This window comes from Urocampus carinirostris, chromosome 17, assembly GCF_059441175.1.
Source record: "Urocampus carinirostris isolate Australia breed hairy pipefish chromosome 17, RoL_Ucar_1.0, whole genome shotgun sequence".
Lineage (NCBI taxonomy): Eukaryota > Metazoa > Chordata > Actinopteri > Syngnathiformes > Syngnathidae > Urocampus > Urocampus carinirostris.
The window spans coordinates 25,421,476-25,445,000 of NC_142365.1; the positions used below are offsets into that span (position 1 = coordinate 25,421,476).

At 39.5% G+C, this 23,525-nt stretch overlaps 2 protein-coding genes across 6 annotated transcripts in view; both read left to right on the forward strand.

Annotated features, from left to right (window-relative positions):
• auts2a (activator of transcription and developmental regulator AUTS2 a) overlaps window positions 1-23,525 on the forward strand; it is a 495,511-nt gene that overhangs the window by 164,478 nt on the left and 307,508 nt on the right. The gene's annotated exons all lie outside the window — the stretch shown is intronic.
• Window positions 5,305-6,397, forward strand: LOC148349618 (general transcription factor II-I repeat domain-containing protein 2A-like). Its single transcript, XM_088321645.1, has 2 exons — window positions 5,305-5,954; window positions 6,283-6,397. Exons 1-2 carry the CDS (start codon window positions 5,305-5,307, stop codon window positions 6,395-6,397), a joined length of 765 nt encoding a protein of 254 aa, XP_088177771.1.

The following is a 23,525-nucleotide window of genomic DNA, read 5'->3' on the forward strand; positions in this document are numbered from 1 at the left end:
CCTAAACTGGTTGCCGGGTACACAGAGACAGACAACTCACTCGCTCATTCACACCAAGGGACCAGATGTCCAATAAACCTGAAATGCATGTTTTTGGAATGTGGGAGGAAACCGGAGTGCCCGGAGGAAACCCACGCAAGCACGAGGAGAAAATGAAAACTCCACACCTGACATTAGAACTGTGCCGCAAATGCGCTAACCACTGCGCCGCCATGACTGATTTTACTTTTTTGAAATATTGTCCAATGAAAGGTACTGTGTTTTCTGGACTACAGGGCCCACCTGATTGTAAGGCACACCTTTAAAGTAACCCCATTGTATTTAAAAAAATATATTTTTATGGATACGGTGCATAAAACTATAAGGTGCATGGTTTTTTAAAAAACATAATATATTTCATAGAACATGAATATGAGGAATATTGGTTTCATAACTAAAATTAGTCAAATTACTCCTAAATGACTATTTTATGTAGACACATTTTGTTGTAGTTATGCATTTCCGGCTAAATAGAGGCACTCTAGATTATAATTCGCACCTTCAAAACTCTAGCAAGTTTTGTTTTCTGGGAACCCCTTATAGTCCGGAAAATACTGTATTTTTTGTTATCCTGTTGACATTGTTGTTGAGTATTTGTATTTGTGTCACATGGATGCCTTTTTGGTTTGACTCACTTTACTTTTGTCCTGAAAGAGTTTCTGTCCAAGAAGTATTCATTTTTTAGAATGTTAAAGGTTTTTACATCATACTGTTTTTTACTATTTGCACTTGAAAAAAAGTGTGACATGGAAGGTCTTGTAGTCCTCATTTTGATCTTTTTATGTTTGTATTTTCGTTACATTGCTTCTTTTTTGCATTCTCTCTTGGGTTTGTTCTAAAAAAATGTAATACAAGTAATATTGAATTTCCATTGTAGTTATTTAACGAAAATAGACCACATAAAGGTTGTTTGAAATCATAATTGTAAAGAAACTCAAAGGGGTTCAATTATTCAATAATCGGGACATTTCCATGGAAAACTTGTTAGTATGGTGATTGGTATGGATTGATTCAGTCATGTATTTACTTGGATCAGATCGATACAAAAAAATACCAGAATTACTCACCTTCACTTGAGCAGCTCCGGTAATAGTTTGCTGGATGACTGGGTACACTGATGGTTGCCATACTCAGACTGATTTGCATTGGCAAAACTTGATATATTGGCTCAATGAAGCTTCCGTTGGCCCAAGCACACGCTCGCTTCGCATCGACCACTTCATAAGCTGTTGTCCTGCAACATGAGCTATGAGATTGTTGCCAATATGTGAAAGATTTGATCAAATGTTCAGGGACTGCTGACTGTCAACGTCTGGTAATTTGTGTTCAGGAGATGAACCATAAGCTTTTCATCTCATCTCATTAGCCGTACCGCTTATCCTCATTAGGGTCGCGGGGGGGCTGGAGCCCATCCCAGCCATCTTTGGGCAGTGGGCAGGGGACACCCTGAACTGGTTGCCAGCCAATCGCAGGGCACACAGGGACAGACAACTCATTCGCTCATTCACACCTAGGGACAATTTGGACCAGCCAATTCACCTGAAATGCATGTTTTTGGAATGTGGGAGGAAACCGGAGTGCCCGGAGGAAACCCACGCAAGCACGGGGAGAACATACAAACTTCGCACAGAATGTCTGGAGCTGGATTTGAACCCACGACAGGTTCCCATGACATGAACTGTGCCGCACAAGCGCTAACCACTGCCCCGCCGTGCTGCCACCATAAGCTTTTATGAATTGGAAAACAACTCTAGAAAAAATATACCGTAAATTTGGGACTACACCTTATTAAAAGTCGTATGTTCAAATTTAAGAATGCGACCCAATTTTGCATTTGTAGTAGTTGCATTGGATTTAAAGTTGCAGGTTTGAATGGCCATGAAAATTAACTTATTTACGCCCATTTTTTTAAATTATAAGCCTGGAGCACATCTGGGGCCAACTGTGGTGAGGAAAAATTGGTCGTGGACACTAATTGGGGTGCAGAACAACGATAGCACAATAGCTCATTCCGCACACTTGAAACTCGAACCCTACTGCAAGTTGTTTAGGTCATATTTTTGGATTATGTAACCATTCATGACGATAGTTACAAAGCCAAGAACATATTTACGAAATCGCTTAAAGAAAACGCAAAAAACAACCACGTGCCTTAAAATGTGTACCCTATATTTCTAGATGACAGTGCCAGGTCAATCATACTGTGGAGAATAGTGACAGATTGTAACACAGACGTGTAAACCCGTCTTTCTGTGTTTTAGTCATTGGCGGTTGCTGAGGTAAGGGACCAAATTGCATTTGTTTGTTGTCATTTCTCCAGGATTAAAAGAAACATTTAGGGACCTGACATTGACGCCTTTCATATTTAAGATAAATGTAGCGCTTTTGACGGATAACTTGTACCTCTGTCAAATCGAATATAAATCAAGGACTTCATTTGTAGGTCAAATGGTTAAACTATCGTTACGTAAATATTCAAAAAAGTACTGTTAAACCTCCCATTTGCTCAATTATGTATTATATGACTAATTTTGGCCAAAACATGGATTCATTTCTTTGGAAGGGCATCCTAAACATTTCCATATGTCACTACGGTGTTTTGTATCTATACTGTAGTGCCTTCGTTAAATAATTTCCGCCGTGCCTCCACGGAAAAACAAACAAAGAATAAGCCACACTTTATTAAACGCTGCAGTGTTTAAAATGCAGCATAAAGGTCCGGAATTTACAGTAGCAGTTTTATTCGTCTGCAAAACTTCACCAGCAAAGGGGGTTACATGGCGGTTAAGTGAGGAAGAGCAGACCAGAGACGCTTGCATATCAAAGCGCGCCAACCATCTGTCAGCGCAGCCAGCAAACAGCTGCTTGAGAAGATGCAAGAAGTAGGAACAAAGACTGACAAGATGGAAGATGACAGGAAACAGATTCCCATCCTTCTTCACCCCCTTATGTTATAGAAGTTGACCATTGCACTGCTGTGATATTTCCAAGTCCCCAGATGCCACCTCACCTATGCCCCTCTCATCTCTCCTCATCTGTCATCCCTCTGGTTTTTACTAGCTTTTCTTGCTGCCGCCGCGACACCCTCAAATCCAGTTTACACTGATCCGACATTAGCCGACTGACGACTCCAAGTGTCGGTGGTGTCGGCTTGAGGCTCGTCATGTCACGCTGGAAATATAACAGACATGTAGCAACAAACATGATCTGCGTTTTTATTCAATTTTTTTTTTTTTTTTTTTTTGCAAAAGAGAAGTAACATTTGCATCATTTCAAAAAAGATTAATTTAGAGCTTTCGGTTTTACCATTAAACTGAATTGTCTTTATTGTTATTGATATCAATATTGTGATACATCGTATGCAATGCAACTAGACATGGCACTCCAGGGTAAAACGTAATAAAGACTTAAAAGGGAAAAATAAAAGGAAGTGGTAAATAGGTAAAATAATTAAAAAGTAGTGCTTAGAAACTGAAATGAAAGTTCTCATGATAGTGCAAAGACAGAATAGTGCGTCATACTAGTAATGCATTGAAAATTAGGTGTAATGAAATTTAGCAGCAACAAAAACATTCACAAATAAGTCGCAAGATATACATATACTAGTATATTCACAGTTTTGCCCGCTTATTCAGGGTGGACGTGGCCCTAGGTAAGAAACTGCCTCTGAGCCTGTTAGTCCTTGTTTTAAGGGACCTATGGCGCCCACCAGAGTGCAACATGTCAAAGCGGGGATGAAAAAACAGTCTTTTATAATGTTGACGGTTCTGCTGCGGTATCGCTAGCCGTCAATGTCCTCAGACTGGGCAGAGAGCAGCCAATGATCTATTGGGCTGTGTTGATTACTATCTGTATGTTTTTTTATCTGTCTGCTGTCATGTTCCCAGCATAGCACACGGTGACACCGTATATCAGGATAATCTCTAGTTTGGCTTTGTAGAAGGACCCCCACTCGGGTTCGTGGATGGTGCCTCGGCGTTCGCTGTTCGCGAGATCCTGGACTTCCGTCAAAGCAGCCAGGGTTTCTAGTAGCTTGTGGACTGGGAGTGGTATGACCCAGAGTAACGGTCATGGATTCCACGTCACTTCTCAGGGACCTCCTACGGCCCTTCTATCATGCACACCCAGACAAGCTGCTGCTTAACCTTCCCCAGGATCCGCTGGTAGTCTAAAGAGAACTCCTAATTATCTTGTGTGGTTCATTGGCTGGTGTGGGTTGAAGATGAAAACTTACTTTGTCACTAATTTTTTTGTTCTTACCGCCACTGCTTTGACAGTTTTTAACAGTTCTATCGTTCCAATGAACAGTACGTAAGTCAGCACCATGTAGCCCAGCCCTGGGCAAATTACGGCCCGCGGGCCACATCCGGCCCTTTGTACGTCCCTGTCCGGCCCGCGTAAGACCAATCATAAACACCATAAATAAAAAAAAAAAAAAAAACTTTTATTTTGAAATTTTATTTTGACTACATATACACGTCATAGACGTAGCGCCTTCACGTGCGTATACACTTGAGTGAGTGAAGGTGATACTGTTCGCCAGGGTACCCTCAAGATGTCGGCACACCCCAAGAAAAGAAAAGTTGATAATGAATGCCGTATTTTCAACAAGACATGGACTGCCAAATATTTCTTTACATAAATTAAAGGTAAAGCAGTGTGCTTAGTCTGTGGTACACAGGTTGCTGTGTTTAAAGAATATAATTTGAATCGCCACTACACGACCAAGCATGAAGATGAATACAGAAACCTGTCTGGTGAAGAGCGTGCAAGGGAGTCTGATGCATTGCTAGCAAAACTACAAACCCAACAAGGATTTTTCACTAAACTTCACACTTCCAGAGATGCAGCCGTCAGGACAAGTTATGTAATTTCTCATAAAATCGCCAGAAAAAGTAGGGCATTTTCCGACGAAGAGTTTATTAAGGAGTGTTTATTGGACTCTGCTGAGCTGATGTGCCCAGAAAAAAAGGGCGCGTTTGAGAACGTTTCACTCTCCCGACGCACTGTAACGAGGCGGATTGAGGAAATCACGGGAAATTTAGAGCTTCAGCTGAAGAAAAGAGCGGCGGACTTTGACTTTTTTTCTCTGGCTTTGAATGAGAGCTGCGATGTACGTGACACCGCCCAGCTGCTCATCTTCTTACTTGGGATAACCGCAGACTTTCAAATCACGGAGGAGTTGGCATCCATGCAGTCAATAAAAGGGACAACCACAGGTAATGACTTGTTCAGAGAGGTAAATGCATGTATGGATGTATGGACATGTTAGAACTGAAATGGAACAAGCTTGCAGGTGTGACAACAAATGGTTGTCCAAATCTGGCCGGGAAAAATGTTGGACTTTTAAAGAGAATGCAGGATAAAGTGACAGAAATTAACCCTGATCAGAAATTGACATTTTTGCATTGTATCATACATCAGGAAGTGTTGTGTAAGACAGTGTTAAAAATGAAACATGTTGTTGATTCTGTCACTAAAATGGTTAACTTCATCAGAGCGAGAGCTTTAAATCACAGACAGTTTGTTGCTTTGTTGGAGGAAAATGAGGCTGAACATGGTGACATAAGCTATCACTGCACTGTTAGGTGGCTCAGCCTTGGCAAAATTCTGAAAAGTGTCTGGGACCTGAGAAACCAGATTCAGGAGTTCTGTGTTCAGAAAGGTCATGACGTCTCAGAACTTTCAGATGAAGACTGGTTGGCAGACCTCGGATTCACTGTGGATGTGACTGCACTAATGAACGAACTTAATGTCAAACTGCAGAGCAAGGGCCTTTTTGTGCATGAGATGTACAGTGCAGTGAAGGCTTTTATGAGAAAACTGCAGCTTCTCTCAAGCCAAGTGAAGGACAACATTCTGACCCACTTGCCAACACATAAGGAGACCAAAAGATCAGGCGATCACCTCCAAAAGTACTCAACCATGTTAGAAACATTGCATGCAGAGTTTTCAAGGCGATTTCAAAACTCTTGAGAGTGAAATGTACATGGTCTCTTCTCCCTTCAACTGCAGTGTGGATGATGCCCCAAGTGAAGTTCAGATGGAACTCATAGATCTGCAGTCTGACACACTTCTGGCAGATCACTTCAAGTCAGTCTCACTGCTGGATTTTTACTCCCTCAAAGAGGAGAACTTTCCACACCTGAGGAAGCATGCTCAGAGGATCCTAGTCCTCTTTGGATCTACCTATCATTGTGAACAGACATTCTCAGTTATGAAGTTTAATAAATCCAAACATAGATCCTCTATGACTGTTGACCACCTCTCAGCTGTCCTTCGCATAGCCACTTCAGACATTCCGCCAGATTCCAATGCCCTTGTTCAAGCCCAGAACAGACTGGATTATTCTCACTGAAGAGGTAACATGGGGTGGAGAACATTACAAGTTATTGTTTGTGGAAATTAACAAGTTAAAAATAAATTGCACTGGTTCAATGATTGTTTTTCTTATTTAACCAATACACCACAATTTCACATAGCCTAATATAAATATTTACAGAGTGCTATATTCTTCTGATTATCAGCATCAGCTATTCAAAATATTTAATTTGAGCATTTTACAATGAAAGAAAGTTGGTGGCCCTCTGACACAATTCAGGTTTCTCATGCGGCCCCTGATATAAATTAATTGCCCACCCCTGATTGTAGCCATTTCCATCATTTGATAAACAAGAATACTACTTATGTATTTGCTTATTCTTTGTCAGAACCAGAACAGAAGGTAGACCCAAACGCGTAACGTTTCACAACAAACTTTATTGCAGAAGCTGAGAAGTCAGGTATGGGAAAGCAAGCGCAAGCAATTAGGCGAACGAGTTGAGTAGCCGGGACGGAAGATAAGAGCGTGGTCGGGGGGCACATACGGGTTAAGTAGCCGGGGCGGGAGGTCGAAGCGTGGTCGAAGGGTGGAAAAAGTCAGGGAGCCGGAGACGATTGGGAAGCCGGTGGCAAACGAGCAGGATACAAGTAAGGACGGGACAGACGGGAGCCAGAGTCAAATAGTGCTTGCATTGCCTGTGCGGAGGTTCGCTGACGGACTGACCAGGAGTGAATGAGCGCACTGAGTTTAAATAAGAGGGGAACCAATCAGGCAACAAGCAACAGCTGGCGCCAAATGAGCGGGCACAGGTTAGGGCAATGGGTAATCGTGACAATTTTTGTTTGCATATTTCCACATTTTAGTTGTTATTATCCAATTGTAGTTGATTGATTGACATTTTTATTTTTTTACCACTGCTTATCAAATACAGGGAGACAATAAATTTAAAATCAACAACTTTGACAAGCAATTGAGAAAACAGAAGTAAAAAAAAAGCTGACGGTGAAAAGCTGATGCTTACCTTAGCCACGCCCCCTGAACAGTCCACACATGTTTCACATTGATCAAGTCTTGTAATCCGTTATTATTAAGATTTTTTAATGCAATGTTAGTTCTTGGTCATGTTGAGGATTTTGTAAATCATTCAGTCTTTTGTTCGGGAAGGTTTCAGTTGGTGTGAGCTTGATGCTTGTTTTTGCCTTCTTCTGATTTACGGCTATTTGAGGATTTCTTTGTACCAGAATAGCATAGCTCTGTACAACACGACATTATTGGCGAACGTTAAGATTGGGGGTCTGGGTACTTTTTGAACAACTCACTGGGGGTCTGAACCCAGTTTGACTTTGAAAATACTGGATTCGAAGACTGTTCATGTAGCTGATTTTTCAGGTTGATGATGAGCAATGTCTACTCATGCAGATGGTGCTCTCTGTTTATACAGTCATACAAAGGTAAGAGCAATACATGTCCAGTGCACTTTTAGACAAAGAGTGCCATCTAGCAGTATAAATTAATATTACGAGTGTTTGATGAAATTTTAGTTGGCATCACTATTTACATTTTAATCACCAAATGTGTTCATTGTAACTAATATTAGACATTTTTGATACCAAATTTGAACAATTAAGTTATTAATAATATTCATTTTTTGTTAATTTTTTTAATGACAACGTTGTCTAAAAACACTTTCAACCTAAAAATGCTGCTCTTGAATGTGACCAGGAAATGTATTTCAAAATCTGAAAATTCACTTTATCAATTCTGAAGTAACGTTTTCAATATTTAGCTGCTTTGTTTAACAAATGCATTTATAGAATACTCTGATTTGCAGTTTAAATTGTTTGCCTTGTGTTCATAATTTTTCTTTGTAACTTACCCCTTATTGTAGTGCAATGATAATTTATACATGCTAATTCAATTTAAATGCCAAATGAGCCACTCTTATGTGTCAGAGGCTGTTCCACTTTAAGTTATTACTTTATACCATGCATAAAAACATTATTCCTATCAGGGCAATTAGTAGCAAGCATGCTAACTACAATCCAGGAACCATCATTAGAATAACTAAGATCACATTCCTTCAGTGCATTTTATTTAAAGCATAGCTTTTGTGGGACTTGGATATTATGTTCAGTGAATCATTAAGCATTAGTAAATTAACCTTACGCAGCTTAAGCAGATACCCATCTATCTGCGTATTATCATAGATAAATGAAGCACTGTGAGTTGTGTTAACTACACTTTTAAATAAATTAGTGAGCACAGGCTTATGTTAATCAGTGTTGAAGTTAAAGCCATTTTCTATTAGATTTGCTTGCTCTACTTCACACATATAGAGATTTCTCTACCTTTAATTCTGAAAATCATTAAGATTAAAGCGAATTATTCTTTACTGCAATAAGTAAACATATTTGCCTCTAGGTGTTCTTGTGCTCCACCATAAATCTTTTCTCTGAAGGATGGTAGAATTTCCTAAACTGATAAAAATTAAATTGTTATTACTTGAGTTCTTTTGAGTTCTGATATAAATTGTTTATCTCAAGAAATATTGAAATGTTTAAATCTAAACTTAAAACTCACTTCTACTCCATTGCATACGAATAACCTACTCCTCTTGTCGGTTGAAAATAGTTTGTGTAATATAGTGTAACAATCTGTGAAGCCCTTTGAGACTCTTCGTGATTTAGGGCTATACAAATAAAAATGACTTGACTTGACTTGACACATATAATTAATGATAGGGGTCGTTGAAGTTACTAAACTTGTTAGAAAGCCAAAGAAGTGAGAAAATTGCTTGATGTTCTGTACTTGACAATGCCCCTCAAATCGCCATAATAACGTACGGTGAGAACATTATTTTATCAATACATAGCCTTGGATGTTTTAATTACATTCAAAACTTCATGTTATCAGATTTTATTATGATACATGGTGTATTGGTCCGTTCTGTAACTGTCCAAAAGGGGACGCAGTCAATCTCTCACAAGCAATCAGGTATGTCATTTTAAAGGTGAACATATGAAAAAACTACTAACTCAGCCTTTTTGGTTTTGCTGACTCAAAGCAATTCCCCTATTCCAGGCTAAAACAACATTCAATTTCAACACACTGTCTTGGAGATGGTTAGAATGGTTGACCTGTGTGTCAAAAAGGGCCCCCAAAAAAATTAACTCAGCACTTTTGATTTAGCTTACTCAGCATTTTTCCACAAAAAGACATTCAAATCTCCCAGGCCTGAACAACATTGAATATCAACCCCATCTTTTACAGGCTTAAGATAGGTTACCCCAGATGAGAACGCTGCAAAAAAAAAGTCTGACTGTGCATTTTGGGCTTTGCTGACTCAACAGCTTTGCCAGAAAGTCATTCAACTCTCTGAGGCCAGAACAAGTTTGGGCAGGATCACGATCTTTTATAAGCAATTAGATAGGTCACTCTAATGACCATGACAAAACGAGACACGCCACCCAAAAATAGTTTCGCGTCTCAACGCGGATGATTCTCTAATAGCGTACAGCCATTCTAGATTTGTACTGCGCTGGTAATTTAAACTGATCATTCCATTTGCTTCTCAGGAGAGTGGCGCACACTAGCTGCAATTATTACGTTCATTTTGTGCCAGCTTAAAATGGCAGAAATGCCCGTAATGGAGGGAAAAGGGTGAATGCCTTTGTTGCCACTAGTTCTCCATTGCGCAATGTGCGACATTGGCCGCTGTAATACTGTAATGGCTCTAATTATCTAATCACACTAATATGTGCCTGCTGCTTCTGGACATGACAAGGGCAAAGTTAGCTAATACACAGTGATTACTGTCATTTATAGTATGCACATAGAGGTGGCGGAATGTTAGGGGGATAAAGACCCCGCCTTCCTTCCTCTTGTGCAGGGGCCTCAAACTTGCGGCCCGGAGGCCAATTCAGACCCGCCAATTGACAGTTTGCGTCTCCCTGTGGTAAAATATTCCATTATATAAATAAGCGATTATTATGTTAATAAGTGAAGATACATAAAGTATGATATAAACGTGCATGTTTTAAACGACTGGAAGGTGTAGAAATTTGTATTTATTTGACATAAGCCGAGGCTCACGACAGATGGAACTAATGTGATTATCTGCCATATTGCTGATGCTGGTACAAAAAAAACTGAATTTATCCCCTTTTATTGCTTTTTCATTTATTCTATTTTCTTTCTTCTTTCTTCCTCACTTATATCAGTTTTATCTTTGTTTTTCTTCTTATTTTCTTTCTTGGTTTTCTTCTCCTCTTTGTTTTCGTTTTTCCCTTTCTCTTTTTTGTTGATTTCCTTTTTCTTTCTTCTTTTCTTTTCTTCTTTTTCTTGTTTTTCACTTATTTCATTCTATTTTTTTCACGATTTGAGTCTTCGAGGTTTGAATCTGTGTGTGTGTGTTTTTGTTAGTTTGTTTTTTATCCAGACCCCAGTAAAACGTTTCTTTTTTTTTTGTAGTAGTAGTAGTAGTAGTAGTAGTAGTAGTAGTAGTATAATAACCCATCTGCAAATTTAGAAAAGTTAGTGTTTGTTCATCCTTGTAAATTAAACTACATTTCAATTTAACGCATTTAATAATGTACATTGCAATACAAATTAAGTTCAAGGAGTGTGTCGGCATCTGTGCACTTATTTAACGTCCAGCCAAAGTAGGACTGTGATGAGGCAGATCAGAAAATGCTGCATTTCAAATCTCTATTTGCACTGCCTGGACCCTGGAAATCGGTGTAGTGTCTGTTTTTGTTGTTGTTATTGTTTTTTGGTAGACAATTTATGCACTGTCTTTAGGCTATGGAGGCCTCATTTTACAGCTCCACAGAGACCAGTTAACCCCACATTTCCTCCCCAGGTGCTCCACGGAGGACCACAGCAGTTGTTTGTGTGTATGTGATTGTGAGAGACAGATGTGTGTGTGTATATCTGTGAATCCTCACTTCCTCTGTGATGTTCTATATGGCAGTGGGGTGCTCTGATAACCTCCATTCATTATTCAACCGTGCTCGGGCTGCAGCACAACCCCCGAAGCAGCACAGAAATAAAACAAGGTTAAGAATTGGCAAGGAAGGCGTCTCAATGGAACACGTGGTGGGGGAGGGTTTGATCGGGTTTTGAAGATTGGGCGGCCATGGGGCCTTTATCTGTGCACCCATCTTTTATTAATTGCCCTGGTGCTTAGACGGCAAGGTTCTTGGTGATTATTAATGCATGTGCGGGATAACGTATTTACATGTTCTCATGCATTATGCATCTGTGCGGAAAAGGCTGTGGTGAAAGACGACCCTCTGCCCCAGGTCCGGTTTCAAGCCAGTCTGGAGAAAAAAAATGAATTGGAGATAGGGCAAATGAGGGCTGCAACAATTAGTCGACATTGTGGAGAACAATTCATAATAGAAATAGTCAACAATGAACTCCATTCTCGACTATAGTCGCCAGACATGGTTTTCCAACAGAGTAAGACATCTTACATAAATATAATCTCTGCTGTGATTCGCTCAGGCCCATTACAAAAATGACAGCGTCATCATCAAGTACCAAAACCTGTAAAGTTTAGGCGCATTTTAGCCTGGATAAGGCGAATAAAAAGACGATTTTCTAAGTGTGCAAAGTATACCTTATATATCAGTGATGCACCGACTTTTAAATAGGAAGCACGTCACAGTGTTGAACAAGAGTCTGACTTGCCTCTGTAAAATACAAGTAGCATTCAAGCCACACAGTTATGATGACATACCATGTACACGTCTAAGCGTATATTTGGCGTTTGAAAAGAGTTTTAGTGTCATTATCGACTGTGCCTGACAAACATTTGAAATGAAATGCATGCTTTCAGAAGAACAAATGTCAGTTGCATGGATCAGTTCTGGGTGGTGGGCCAAACCAACTCATTATTTGGGACGGGAGAATTCCCTCCAGTAGTAAAACTTACCTCATCTGTTGCGCAGAATGTGGCCAGATAGCTGACTAGAGAAAAAATGCATTAATAAGGTTAGATAGTGCAATTGACAGATACATATTATAATTATTTTTCTGCTCCAGCGAGCCCAAAGTCTATCTTGACATGAGCAAGCCCTTCGGGAAATCTCCCATTCTTCCTGATTAGTTATAGATACCAATCTTTTGACAAAAAGCAGTATATTCTACTACACTCTCTATTTTGATGTGCGAAACACAATCAGTCTCCAGAATATCAAAGAAAAACAAGATGTGCTTGATAAAAAGTCGCAAAACTTTTACCAAAATGTCATTCTAATGCAATCATTGGACCAGATTTTTCATGCACCTGGAATTTGTCCCATTTCAAAATAATGCATTTGGAGACTAAAATGTTAATCTGGAGTCATTATGTTTTTGTTTTTGTTAAACTTCGATAAAGCGGTAGTCGTTTTTAGGGGGAAAAAGCTCTAGTCTAATGTGTAGAGCGGTAATGTTGGTGTGTATGCAGTTGTTAAACGTTAAAAACGAGAAACGTAGGCAGTTAAAATGATTGATTTGAGAATGTTTAGAATTGGTACTTTTGTTACAGAATGCACATATTTTTTTTGTGTTGGTCTGTTTGTGGTTATGCCCACTTAAGGGCCCGGTCACACAGCCGTTTGCGTCTGTATCGCGGGTAAAATTTTGCGATTTTTTTTTTTGCACGTGGTTGCCCGCGATGGAAAATGCGCAAAATTGGCCAACCCGCTGTTCATCGGTGGTATGCCCGCAAAACAGACGCCGGTGACTCTTCCGCTTCCTCGTCATTTCCGCGTGTGGACCACGGGTATAAAATCTGCCGAGCCGGCGTTATGCCGAGAAATGCATCCTTGCCGAGATTTGCATCCTCTCGCTACTACAAAAAAAGACGGAATGGTTTATGTTGTATTACATTCCCAACAAATGCAAGACGAAGTGGTTTTGGTTATATGTTCGCCATTACATTCCCTAAAAGTGAGATAAAAGTGAGATAAAACGAGGTTGGTTGTAGTAGCGAGGGGATGCAAATCTCGGCAGGGATGCATTTCTCGGCATAACACCGGGCTGTAGAAATCATAACCGCTCAAGACACAGTCCCGTGAAGATCAAGATTTCAAGCTATGGCACCGAAGAAGCCAATATGTTATTATTGTAATAGTTTTTCATTTTCATTTTATTATCTTGTTATGAAATGAAAAGAAATGTCAAGAAATAAAAATGGATTAAGACGAGGTCACTACGGTGATGGGGATCCATGTTCACCCCTTTGATGTCTCGAGCACAACTGACGTGTGCTCGGCAAATCGCGCTGTATATACGCGGAGAAAGGCGTTTGACCGTCACACGCGTAACACGCTAATTTCACGTAATAACACCGCGATACAGGCGCAGAACATGCCTTGACCATGCTCCACCCACAATTACCCGCTGAAATTTCGCGTCCTACCCACGTGTAACCACGCCCTGGCCGCGGCCATAGCACGTCGTTCCGCGTCATTTTCCGCGTCATTACCTCGTGTGTAGTTTTGAGCAGCGCAAAACTTTTTTCGCGGTGCCAACCGCGTGTGAATTTCCGACCGCGTGTAAAGCACTGCTGTATCTCGTCTGTATGGCGATCTCAAAGCGTCCAACAGCGTCTGCTTCACAGGCAGAAATTTCTGGCCGTGATTCAGCCTCGATACAGACGCAAACGGCTGTGTGACCGGGCCCTAAGAAAAGGAGGGAGGAGTTTAGATACAACCACCATCTTTCACTAGCACTTTGGTAGGTTACCCTAGATGTCAAAAATGCCCCCCAAAAAGCTGACTCAGCATTTTTGGTTTCATTGACTCAGTATTTTTCCCAGAAAGACATTCAACTGTACCAGGCCAGAATGACATAGAATATCAACATTTCTGGATTTTGGTCTGCATCTGAACGTAGTCTTACTCTTTGGGTTTTACATCCTAATAGGTCAAAAAGGGAAATGCCATCCAAAAAGTCTTTCAACTGGGGTAATGGTCAAATGGCGCACAGCTATACATTTTTTATTATCCATTAATCTGTCCAAGGATGAATCTGGGTCTCTGGCCTCTTGCTGTTTGTTCAGAAGTGTCGCGGATTGATCAAATCAAAGCTATACCCCCCACTGAACTGTTCACATGTCTGATCAATGGCTTCGAGATTCATAATGGCTGTAGTTCCCAAAATAAGCTACTATGTGAATTGCAATAGAATTCCTCACCTTAACAACACTTTTTTGTTTTCCTGTAACCCTTGTGCAATTAAAATACTTCCATAGTCAGCAGATCTGCTAAATATTGACTTGCTAGCCACCCAATCTCTTCTGAAACTCGTCTCAGATCTTTTTTTTTGGTGCCTATTTCAGTGTTTAAGTTGTATTGGATTTTGGTTTGCTACCTTTGAGCCAACGCCCATGTAATTAGAATAGAATTAGTTACAACTTAATTAATCACACTGATGAATCCCTCGTACTTGCTGATGACTCACACTGTTAGCGCTCTGAGCACCAATTTGTGTATTTGTGTGTGCTTGCTTTTTCATGTCAGCCAGGTCATTAGAGACTAGAAAAACGAAAAAAAATAATAATAATAAAACGCGAGGAAGGGTCAGCTATGCTTACCTCCATACATTCATTATCTGCGCTGCTTATCTTTAGAAGGGTCGTGGGGTGCTGGAGCCCATCCCAGCTATCTTCGGACAGTGGGCGGAGGACATCCTGAACTGGTTGCCAGCCGGTAGCAGGGCACACAGAGACAGACAATTCACTCGCTCATTCAGACCTAGGGACAATTTGGACCGGCCCATTAACCTGACATGCATGTCTTTGGAATGTGGGAGGAAACCGGAGTGCCCGGAACACACGTAAACACGGGGAGAACATAGAACAATAACAAATTCCCTTTACTTTAAAAGATAGTGTGTAGCATTCAGTGCATACAAGTGGTAAAAACGTTCACGCATCATGTTTAATTAGCAAATTCAGTTGAACAACTAAAGCCGGATACAGTTTACATGAGGAGGCTGCCACTTCTTGGCAAACCAGCACAAAACACTGCAAACTCCCTCGACACACCTCGGATGTAAATAAAACGCAGCGTAATGGTGCATGTTAATGGCACATCTCCTTTGATAGCCGCTTGGCTCTGTTTCTGACAATGAAAAGACAATCAGAGTCTCTTCAGGTGCTTGTAGAGACTTGAAGTGTGTTGTCACGCGTACGCACGTCGTTACACGGCGTCGGATAAAACAAAAGCGTCCGGGCATCGATTGCAGTCATTAGGATGCGCCCGGTGATGCTTGCATGAAAGCATCACATGCCTGTTTTCAATAACGGCCATGTAAAAACACTTGCAATTAGCAGCTACATAGCACAAGAGGGATGGGAGAGGTACAACCTTCAGAGTTTGTTACCTTCTCAAAGGAGGGGGCTTTGCATTTGTTAAGTAGTTGCTGCAGACCATTTTAAGAGAAATAGATAAAGAGAAATAAAAGCTTCATTTATTGAAAAACAATATACAGTGTAGTACCTCTTTATGTGAGCACCTCTACATACAAACATTTCGATACACAAAGTATTTTTTAAACAAAAATCTAGCTGGCTTTAGGAAGAAAAATCCAGTGCACGAGCAATCCCAGAGGCTACAACTAGAGAATGCTTGTGAAAACACATATTTCGCGACTGCTCACCGCTATCAGCTTGGTCCATTTTGCGTATGCCCTTGCCGTCATCAGGCACCTGATTCTGCGCCCTTGCTTATACTTATAGGGTACCTTTACTTCGCAGCAAGTTTGTTTTAATCACATCTCCGTAATTGCATTTCATAGCATCTCCTTTTTGGGGCTTTTTGGGACCTCAGCCATGAGTACTTGAGAGGGAAGCGGGTCGGTTTCTGAGAAAAAAAGAAGAGAATGATAAGAATTGAAGAAATAACAGAACAAAGCACATGCCTCAGGGTACAATCTGCAATCAGCGAGTGCCGTTCACAAAGCCGCGGATGCATTTGCACATCAATTTGGTGCAATAATTTCTTAGCGGAAAAAGAGTTGCAAAAAAAACAAAACATAAAACAACAAAACAAACCAATGAAGCTGGCATCTACAAAGGGGATTAGAGAGGTGCTGGCTAAGTGGAAGAAAATTGCTGCTTTCATTGAAGAAAAACCCAACAAAAACTGGTCATTCAACAGCTCTCTTTAATGACACTTGCCTTCCACATGTCAGTAACATTTTAAAGTGGAGGCAATGAAAAGTCTGATTGGACAAGTCTTTTTTTAAAAGACCTGTAAAAAGTGATAGTTGAATGCCCATCTAAAAGGTCAAAAGAAAGGGATGACTGAAAAGTGAAACAGGCAAAACATGTGCAGAAAAAAAAAAAAAGTTTTTATGTTCATTTAAAGCAGTGCATCTCAATAACTTTCTGTACTTAATTTTAGATAACATGAGTCTCACCAAAGCGTATCTAACATGATTGTCTCGCATCTTGCTGCTAAGGGTACCCCAAAAAGACAACATCTTTGAAATGCCCAGAAAGAAAAATAAGGGAAGGTTTGGTCTTCGTAGTTTTCAATCTACCTAGTTTTCAATCAACCTAGTGCTTTGTAGCATTCATTTATGGTTGTAACACAAAACACAGTGAAATCTAGTGGTTAAATATCACAGAGTGCCCCTTTAATTAAAAAAACAACAGTTCTAAAATAACCCCGCGAACCTACTGAGGACAAGCGGTGCAGCTTATGAGATGAGATGAGATGAAATGAGTTCTAAAATAACTCTACATGACAAGAACTGGACGCTCTCCCATGTTTATACATTCTTTCTGGATTATTTTTCACCACTTGTTGTTCCCCCAAAAATAATGTTAAGCTTGGTGATAGATTGAATCTGTTTTTAATTTTGGAGATCTGCAAAGGAGATTTCATAGGATACCAGCTCAATATTTTTACTTATTGTGGACTATTTTTTGTTATTTGGACCAACATCATTGTCACTATCAGCCAATCATGTTGCTGTTCTTGGATATTTACGCCCTTAACGGCTGATCTGCTTTTTGTAACCTAGGAGATTCTCTCAGTATTTTGAGTGTCTACTAAGTTTTGAACTTATAAATTGGTTCGTGAGGATAATTCCCAATAAGTTTCTCTTGTGATTGGCTCTCAAGTCCACTCTACAACCTTTCCAAAGCAAAGCGGGGATATTCTTGCAAATTGTCTTCTAAATGAATGGAAAGGAGGAAACTATCATTGCTGACTAAATGAAATATAATGTCATCATGTTCATAGATATGACAGGTGTTTCTGAAATAATTATGAATAATCCATAGTAGATGTATGACTTAAACACAGTCCTCTTAAGGTGCTCACGTTGCTGATATGTGGTCATGTAGCACCGCCAACAGTTCAACACGGGGGCTCCATGCACATTAGTATCTAAGGACATGCAGCAGCTAGAGCAGGGGGTCTCAAACTCAATTGAGTTAGGGGCTGCTAAAGCTAGGATCCAGGTGAGGTTGGGCCAAAGGGGGTTTTCCACAAAAACAGCGCTAATAAAAAAAAGGTTTTGCGGTTTTAAAGGAACATTGTTTTGTATTTGTTCACTAGATGTCCCAGTCCAACCAAAAAACAAGTCAAAATAAGACTAGAAAAGAAAATTGAGCAAAAGTCTTTTTCTTCCGTATAGTACCCAGCCTTTCACAAAGAAAGACACAAAAAGGGAGAACATTTTTTAATGAATAAAAAAAAGGCAAAGAAGACAAACAAGGCAAACAAGGAAAATGGGAATGAAAAGAAAAGGAGGGGAAAGGAAAACAAAATAATGGAGAAAAATAAAGAAGGAAAGGAAGATTTAAACGAAATAAAGATAAAAGAGACAGACACGGAAAACATGCCTTTTTTCTCTTTATTTTTTATTATTATTTTATTTTCTTGTTACATTTTTTTGGTCTTTTTTTAACTTCCAATTTATTTTTCTTATCTTTTTTATTGTCTTATTTCCTTTCTTTGCAAAATTAAAGTGCTGTTTAGTCACTATGAGTCTCTGTATTTTCTCTCCTTATGTTGTGCTTTTAGCATTCGTTTTCGGTGGCATGACAAAATACAGCGACTTCTAGTGAGGAAATAATACATGCTTTCCCTTTAACTTTCATATAAAATCAGGGGTTTCAACGTATCTTCTGGGCCGCCAATTTAAGACCCCTGAGCTAGAGGAATGACAATCTCCTGCAAAAGCTTGTGAAGAATGCCAAAAACAAAGTTTCAAGTCAGGAACAGAGGGAAAGTGCCTGTCTCATTGCCACTTCTTGTGGGACGGGGAAGGAGAGTGCAGCATACATGAGAGATGCAAACCCTCGTTCAGATTCTGTCTGTCTTTGTTCAGCCGGTGCTGAATTATTTACTTGTGTGTTTAAAAAGATGTCTCGCGGGGAATTAGGGATTAGATTAGTGCTGCTTTTCTTCAGGGTCCTTCACAATATTTTACTTTAATGGAGTATAAAACGAACATTCATGCAGGGATTTTTAATTTTGAAAACTCAATAGTGGGCTGTGCATTTCACACCTATGCCTTCAATAGGCAGAATCCATCCAACCCTCAATCGCTATTTTATAGTTAAAATGTACATATACACATTTCAACCATTTCTTTTTGTTAGGGTTTGAAATCTGTCTGGAGGCCTTCACAAAGACTTCTGAAGGCCCTGAGGCATAACATCAATGTTCGATGAAGCTTATACATTTTCATTAACAAATAGAGAAAACAAATCTGTCTTGTTTAGTGCAGGAGTGTCAAAGGCTAATGGACAGAAACCCAAATAAAAAAAAATTACCACAAGACGAGGGCCAGAATGATTGATTGTTCATTTTATGTTATTTACTATTATTTTTTCTTTAAGTCAAGGCCCAGGGGCCAGGTGTGGCCCGCGACGTTTTGTTCGACCCTTGAGATGATCTCAATACATTCTTGTATAATACACCAGGGATTGTGTATTTGTATTTCACTGTATGTAAATTAATAATAAGAAACTTGTTACTTATGGTTAAAAAAATATTGTTTTGCACTTTATTGAATTTCCATCCGATTCTATAAAAATATTTCAGCTGAGTGAATGATATAAAATTGCTATTATAATTTTTTTTTCTTGAAAGTCAGTTGAGCCTTTTGTTAAGATAGAAACATAGGCTACTGGTAGCGACTAGCATCACGACGAAAGCTCGAAAATTAATAAAAGGTATAAAAAATGATGCGCATAATACACTACAAATATAATTTGTCTGAAACCGTATTTTGCTTTAGAAGTTCGGTATTATATTTAGTATATGTATTGTCATTTAATTAGGAGTCGCTAGCTGCGACTAGCTGCAACATTTAAAACTAGCTTTGCTTAAGCATCTGACATCAAAGACGCTGTCAGTTGCCCTTTTGGCATTACTATCTACCAATAATTACTACGAAAATGCCTACTACTACTTTGGATAACTGAAAATGAATGCAGGGCAAATAAATCATTTTTTTTAGGTATTATTTTCTTTGAGTTTTGGCTAAACTTAGCACATGTCATCTTTAGCCGTTAGCCATTTACTTAATTACTGTCTAACTTTGCTGAAGGAGTCACTAGCTGCCACAAGCACAACATTAGCAACTAGAACTAGCAGCTTCCTTAATTTTGTTAATAAATGAATAAAATGTCTACTGGAATGGTATACAATACTTTTGTTTGTTTGCTGAGGTCTATAAAAAGGGTTTGTTCTTTGGCTTCAATGTACATGAATATCTTTTTCTTCCTAGTGGGTGCATAACAAAAGGACCCGAAATAGACAAAAAGTAGAAACTTTTATTTTTTTTATTTTTTAAATATGAATTTATATTTGTTAAGAACACACCTTATTTACAGGCTCAAACATTTACTTAGCAAATCAAAGTTTCGAGGTTCATAGTTCCCTTAACCACCAGGTTCGTCGGGGCAGCCATCCTGCGGTGTGTCTTGGCAAGTACAGCCTGGCGGTCCATAACTTACAAAACTGTTTTTTCCTTACTTTTCCAAATAATTTCTGTAGTTTGAAATTATAATTTTAAAGATAATCTTGCTGCTACATTGCACTACCTTCAGTGGTTCCGTTTAAATGGCTTGTACAGTTTCGACTACTGTTTGTGAGAAGTCCAACACCACTGCACTTTATGGAGTCTCGGAATGTGAAGAGCTGCATTGGAATAAAATTGCCTGGATGTCATGAATCCTCCTAGCACAACATGTCACAGCCTTGGCTTTGTTGTATTTTGCACTCTGCCCTCTTCATTCTGTGGGGGCTCGTCCGAGCATTTCACAAGGTTTGTTAGAGCAAGGTTTTAATGTTTTGTCTCTCTCTGGGCCATTTGGGTTACACTGGCATATTAGCGTTGAGACCAAGGTTGGCTTGTTGTTTTGTTTTTAATCAAAGCTACTTAGGTCATAATATTCAATATTGCGGGTACTTTTCTTAAGTCTATTTTTTTCCCATGATGTGCGACTTGGACTGAAGTCATTATTAGTGGTTGATAGAGCTTTTTTAATTTTTTTTATTTACTGTACTTAAAAGTAATCCCAAATTATTAAACGTGAAACATTTGAGGAAATAGTTAATTTATTTATTTAACATAATGCATCTATAAAACAGCACGTCTTGTATTTGTCATTTTGAGCTGTGACGTGAAGTCAGTGACCATATTGTTCTTCATGTTAATTAGTCAACGAGTTTATGAGTGTTCTCAGCAAAGTTTGGGGATTTTTTTTTGTAGAGAATGCCTAGTTGTTGTGTTGTCGGCTGATGCAATAAGGGTACAACAAAGGACAAGCAGCCAAAAAGGTGCCAACTGACAAAGAAAAAACGGGGTCACTGGGACAGATCAATGACAGGTGGAAAAAGCAAGGCTGGATGATAAAAAAAGATCTAGTGAACCGCCAGTGTAACCCGTAATGAACAATGAAAAGTGCCAATGGCTATGGCAATAAACTCAAAGAGTTTAGGATGCCCCGATCATGCAGTCAAAAGCTTTCAATAAGCATTAAGTATTACTACTTGAGGAAGTGTCCTTGCCATCTGCAAAAGCCTCATCTCATACTAGGAATTTTGTTCTTGAAATTGCCTCTGGAATAAAGCGATGGCACTCAGACTTTCTTTCCTCTCAGAGAAGGGGAAGGGAACATTTCACTATTGAGGGAACAGTCTAACTGGGATCAGAATTCTGACCTTTCGAATGAACCATTTAAATATGCATTTTTGTACAACTTGTAGATCAGAAAGTACTACAATAAGTTGAAAACCTCTGGGGGGCTTTAGCTAAATACACACAAAATGCTCGTTTTGCACAATTTGTGTTTTTTTGCTCCTGTGGTTGATACATATGCCCCAAAAAAAAAAATCAAAAAATTTTAAATAACACAGCACACTTGTTACAATAAACAAACATTGGTTATGTATTTCACACATTTAAAGGGGCACTGTGTAATATTTGACCACTTGATGTTGCTGTGTTGTGTAGTGCAACTGAAAAATGAATGCTTTTAGTTGGGTCATTTGTATTGGGCCCCACATAAATGATAAAACTTACCTTCGGTTTTGCCTTTACCATACTTATTTATACATCGCAAATATTGCTAATCTCATTTGCTCAGCATTGGATGCAACAATAATCGAACCCGAAATGCAGGGGTGATATATCCAAATCCTAGCCACAAAGATTGCTGATGACAAAGGAAAAGGCTTTCAATTTGATCTCATCATTACTTAATTCTTCTTCAAGCTGCTACGTTGTAAGTTGGCTGAACTCTCTCCCATAATGCTCCCTTACAAAATAAATATTTTGTGGAAAAATCATGTTTTCCCTTGGCAAAAGCAAAGGTGACCTTTTTTCTTTTTCTTTTACCTCACCATTAGAAATGAGCGTGAAGTCGATAGAAACGCTTCAACCAAGATTTTGTGAATTGCGCAGTGGGGTTGTGGACAAGTGAGGACACTCGCATCTGATTGGTATTGCTCTGAAACAGCAGCCTTGCTGTGAGGGAGATGGCTTTCCCCCGTGAGGGTCCCACTGTGATTCGTGGGTGTGCAAATGAAACAGGAGGTGGGAGGGATTGAGTGGATCAATTTTTAAAGCCCCGGAAGCTTTCCCGGGCATGTTTACTGCAGTGGTGAACTGTGTAGGGTGTGTTACTGTTACTTAATTTAAAACATACCGTGTATTCTCTACTCTAAGGCGCACCCCTCCAAAAATAGTCTTTTGTGAAATGTTTTTTCATACATAAAGCGCACCAGACTATGAGGCGGTACAGTACGAACGTCAACAAAACAGTCAGATAGGTCAGTCAAACTTCACTAAGCCCTTAACGTTATCAGACTGTTGACAAGCAGATTGGTGTCTCAGACACGCACAGACAGTAGGATGTCACCACCAGTCACTGAAATACGCCACATATTCTTGGAAAGCTTAAATTCTTGTAATTCAAAATACGTTGACCATTTCAAAACATACTCATTACAGAAACATCACAATCAGTCTGAAACAAGACACCTGAAAATTATAAAGCTGTGGTAGCTTACCAAAGATGTCGTCTTGCAGCCATCACATTCAATGATAATACACAGCCATGGTCTCCTTATATTGGTAAATGCAGTGAATCCATCCGTGTAAAATATTTCCATTATCCAAAACGCGCTAATGCCGACAACTTATAAAAAAGCATCCCTGCATCGATAGACTTTGCCTGTCATTAAAGCCCCATAGTTTCCGTTTACAAATAAACAGACTTAAAACATTTTTCTATAGGCCGTAGACCACCCTAACTTGTGGTGCGAACGTGAGAGATACAGTAATGTTTAGCACTTGGACGACATTCTAATACATAATCACCTTTTAATGAATAGCGAAATAACGCAGTAACACACTAAGAAGTAATGAGACAGGAACCATACTATATGTCATCGAAAATGCGCTACAAAATTAATCACAAAGAAAAGTAACTGTGTTCCAGGAACACATTCCTTTATAACACGTTAGTCCCAATACTGATGGTGAGGCAGAGCACGCTGTTGAAAGCATCAATGGATAAACAACAAAGAGTTGCAGATAATACCGTTGAAAGCAGGCTGGCACGGCATCCCGCTGTTTGTGAATTCATCAGACCGCTCACTGCGCCATGGGTAATTTGTAAATGTACGCGCATTGTCTG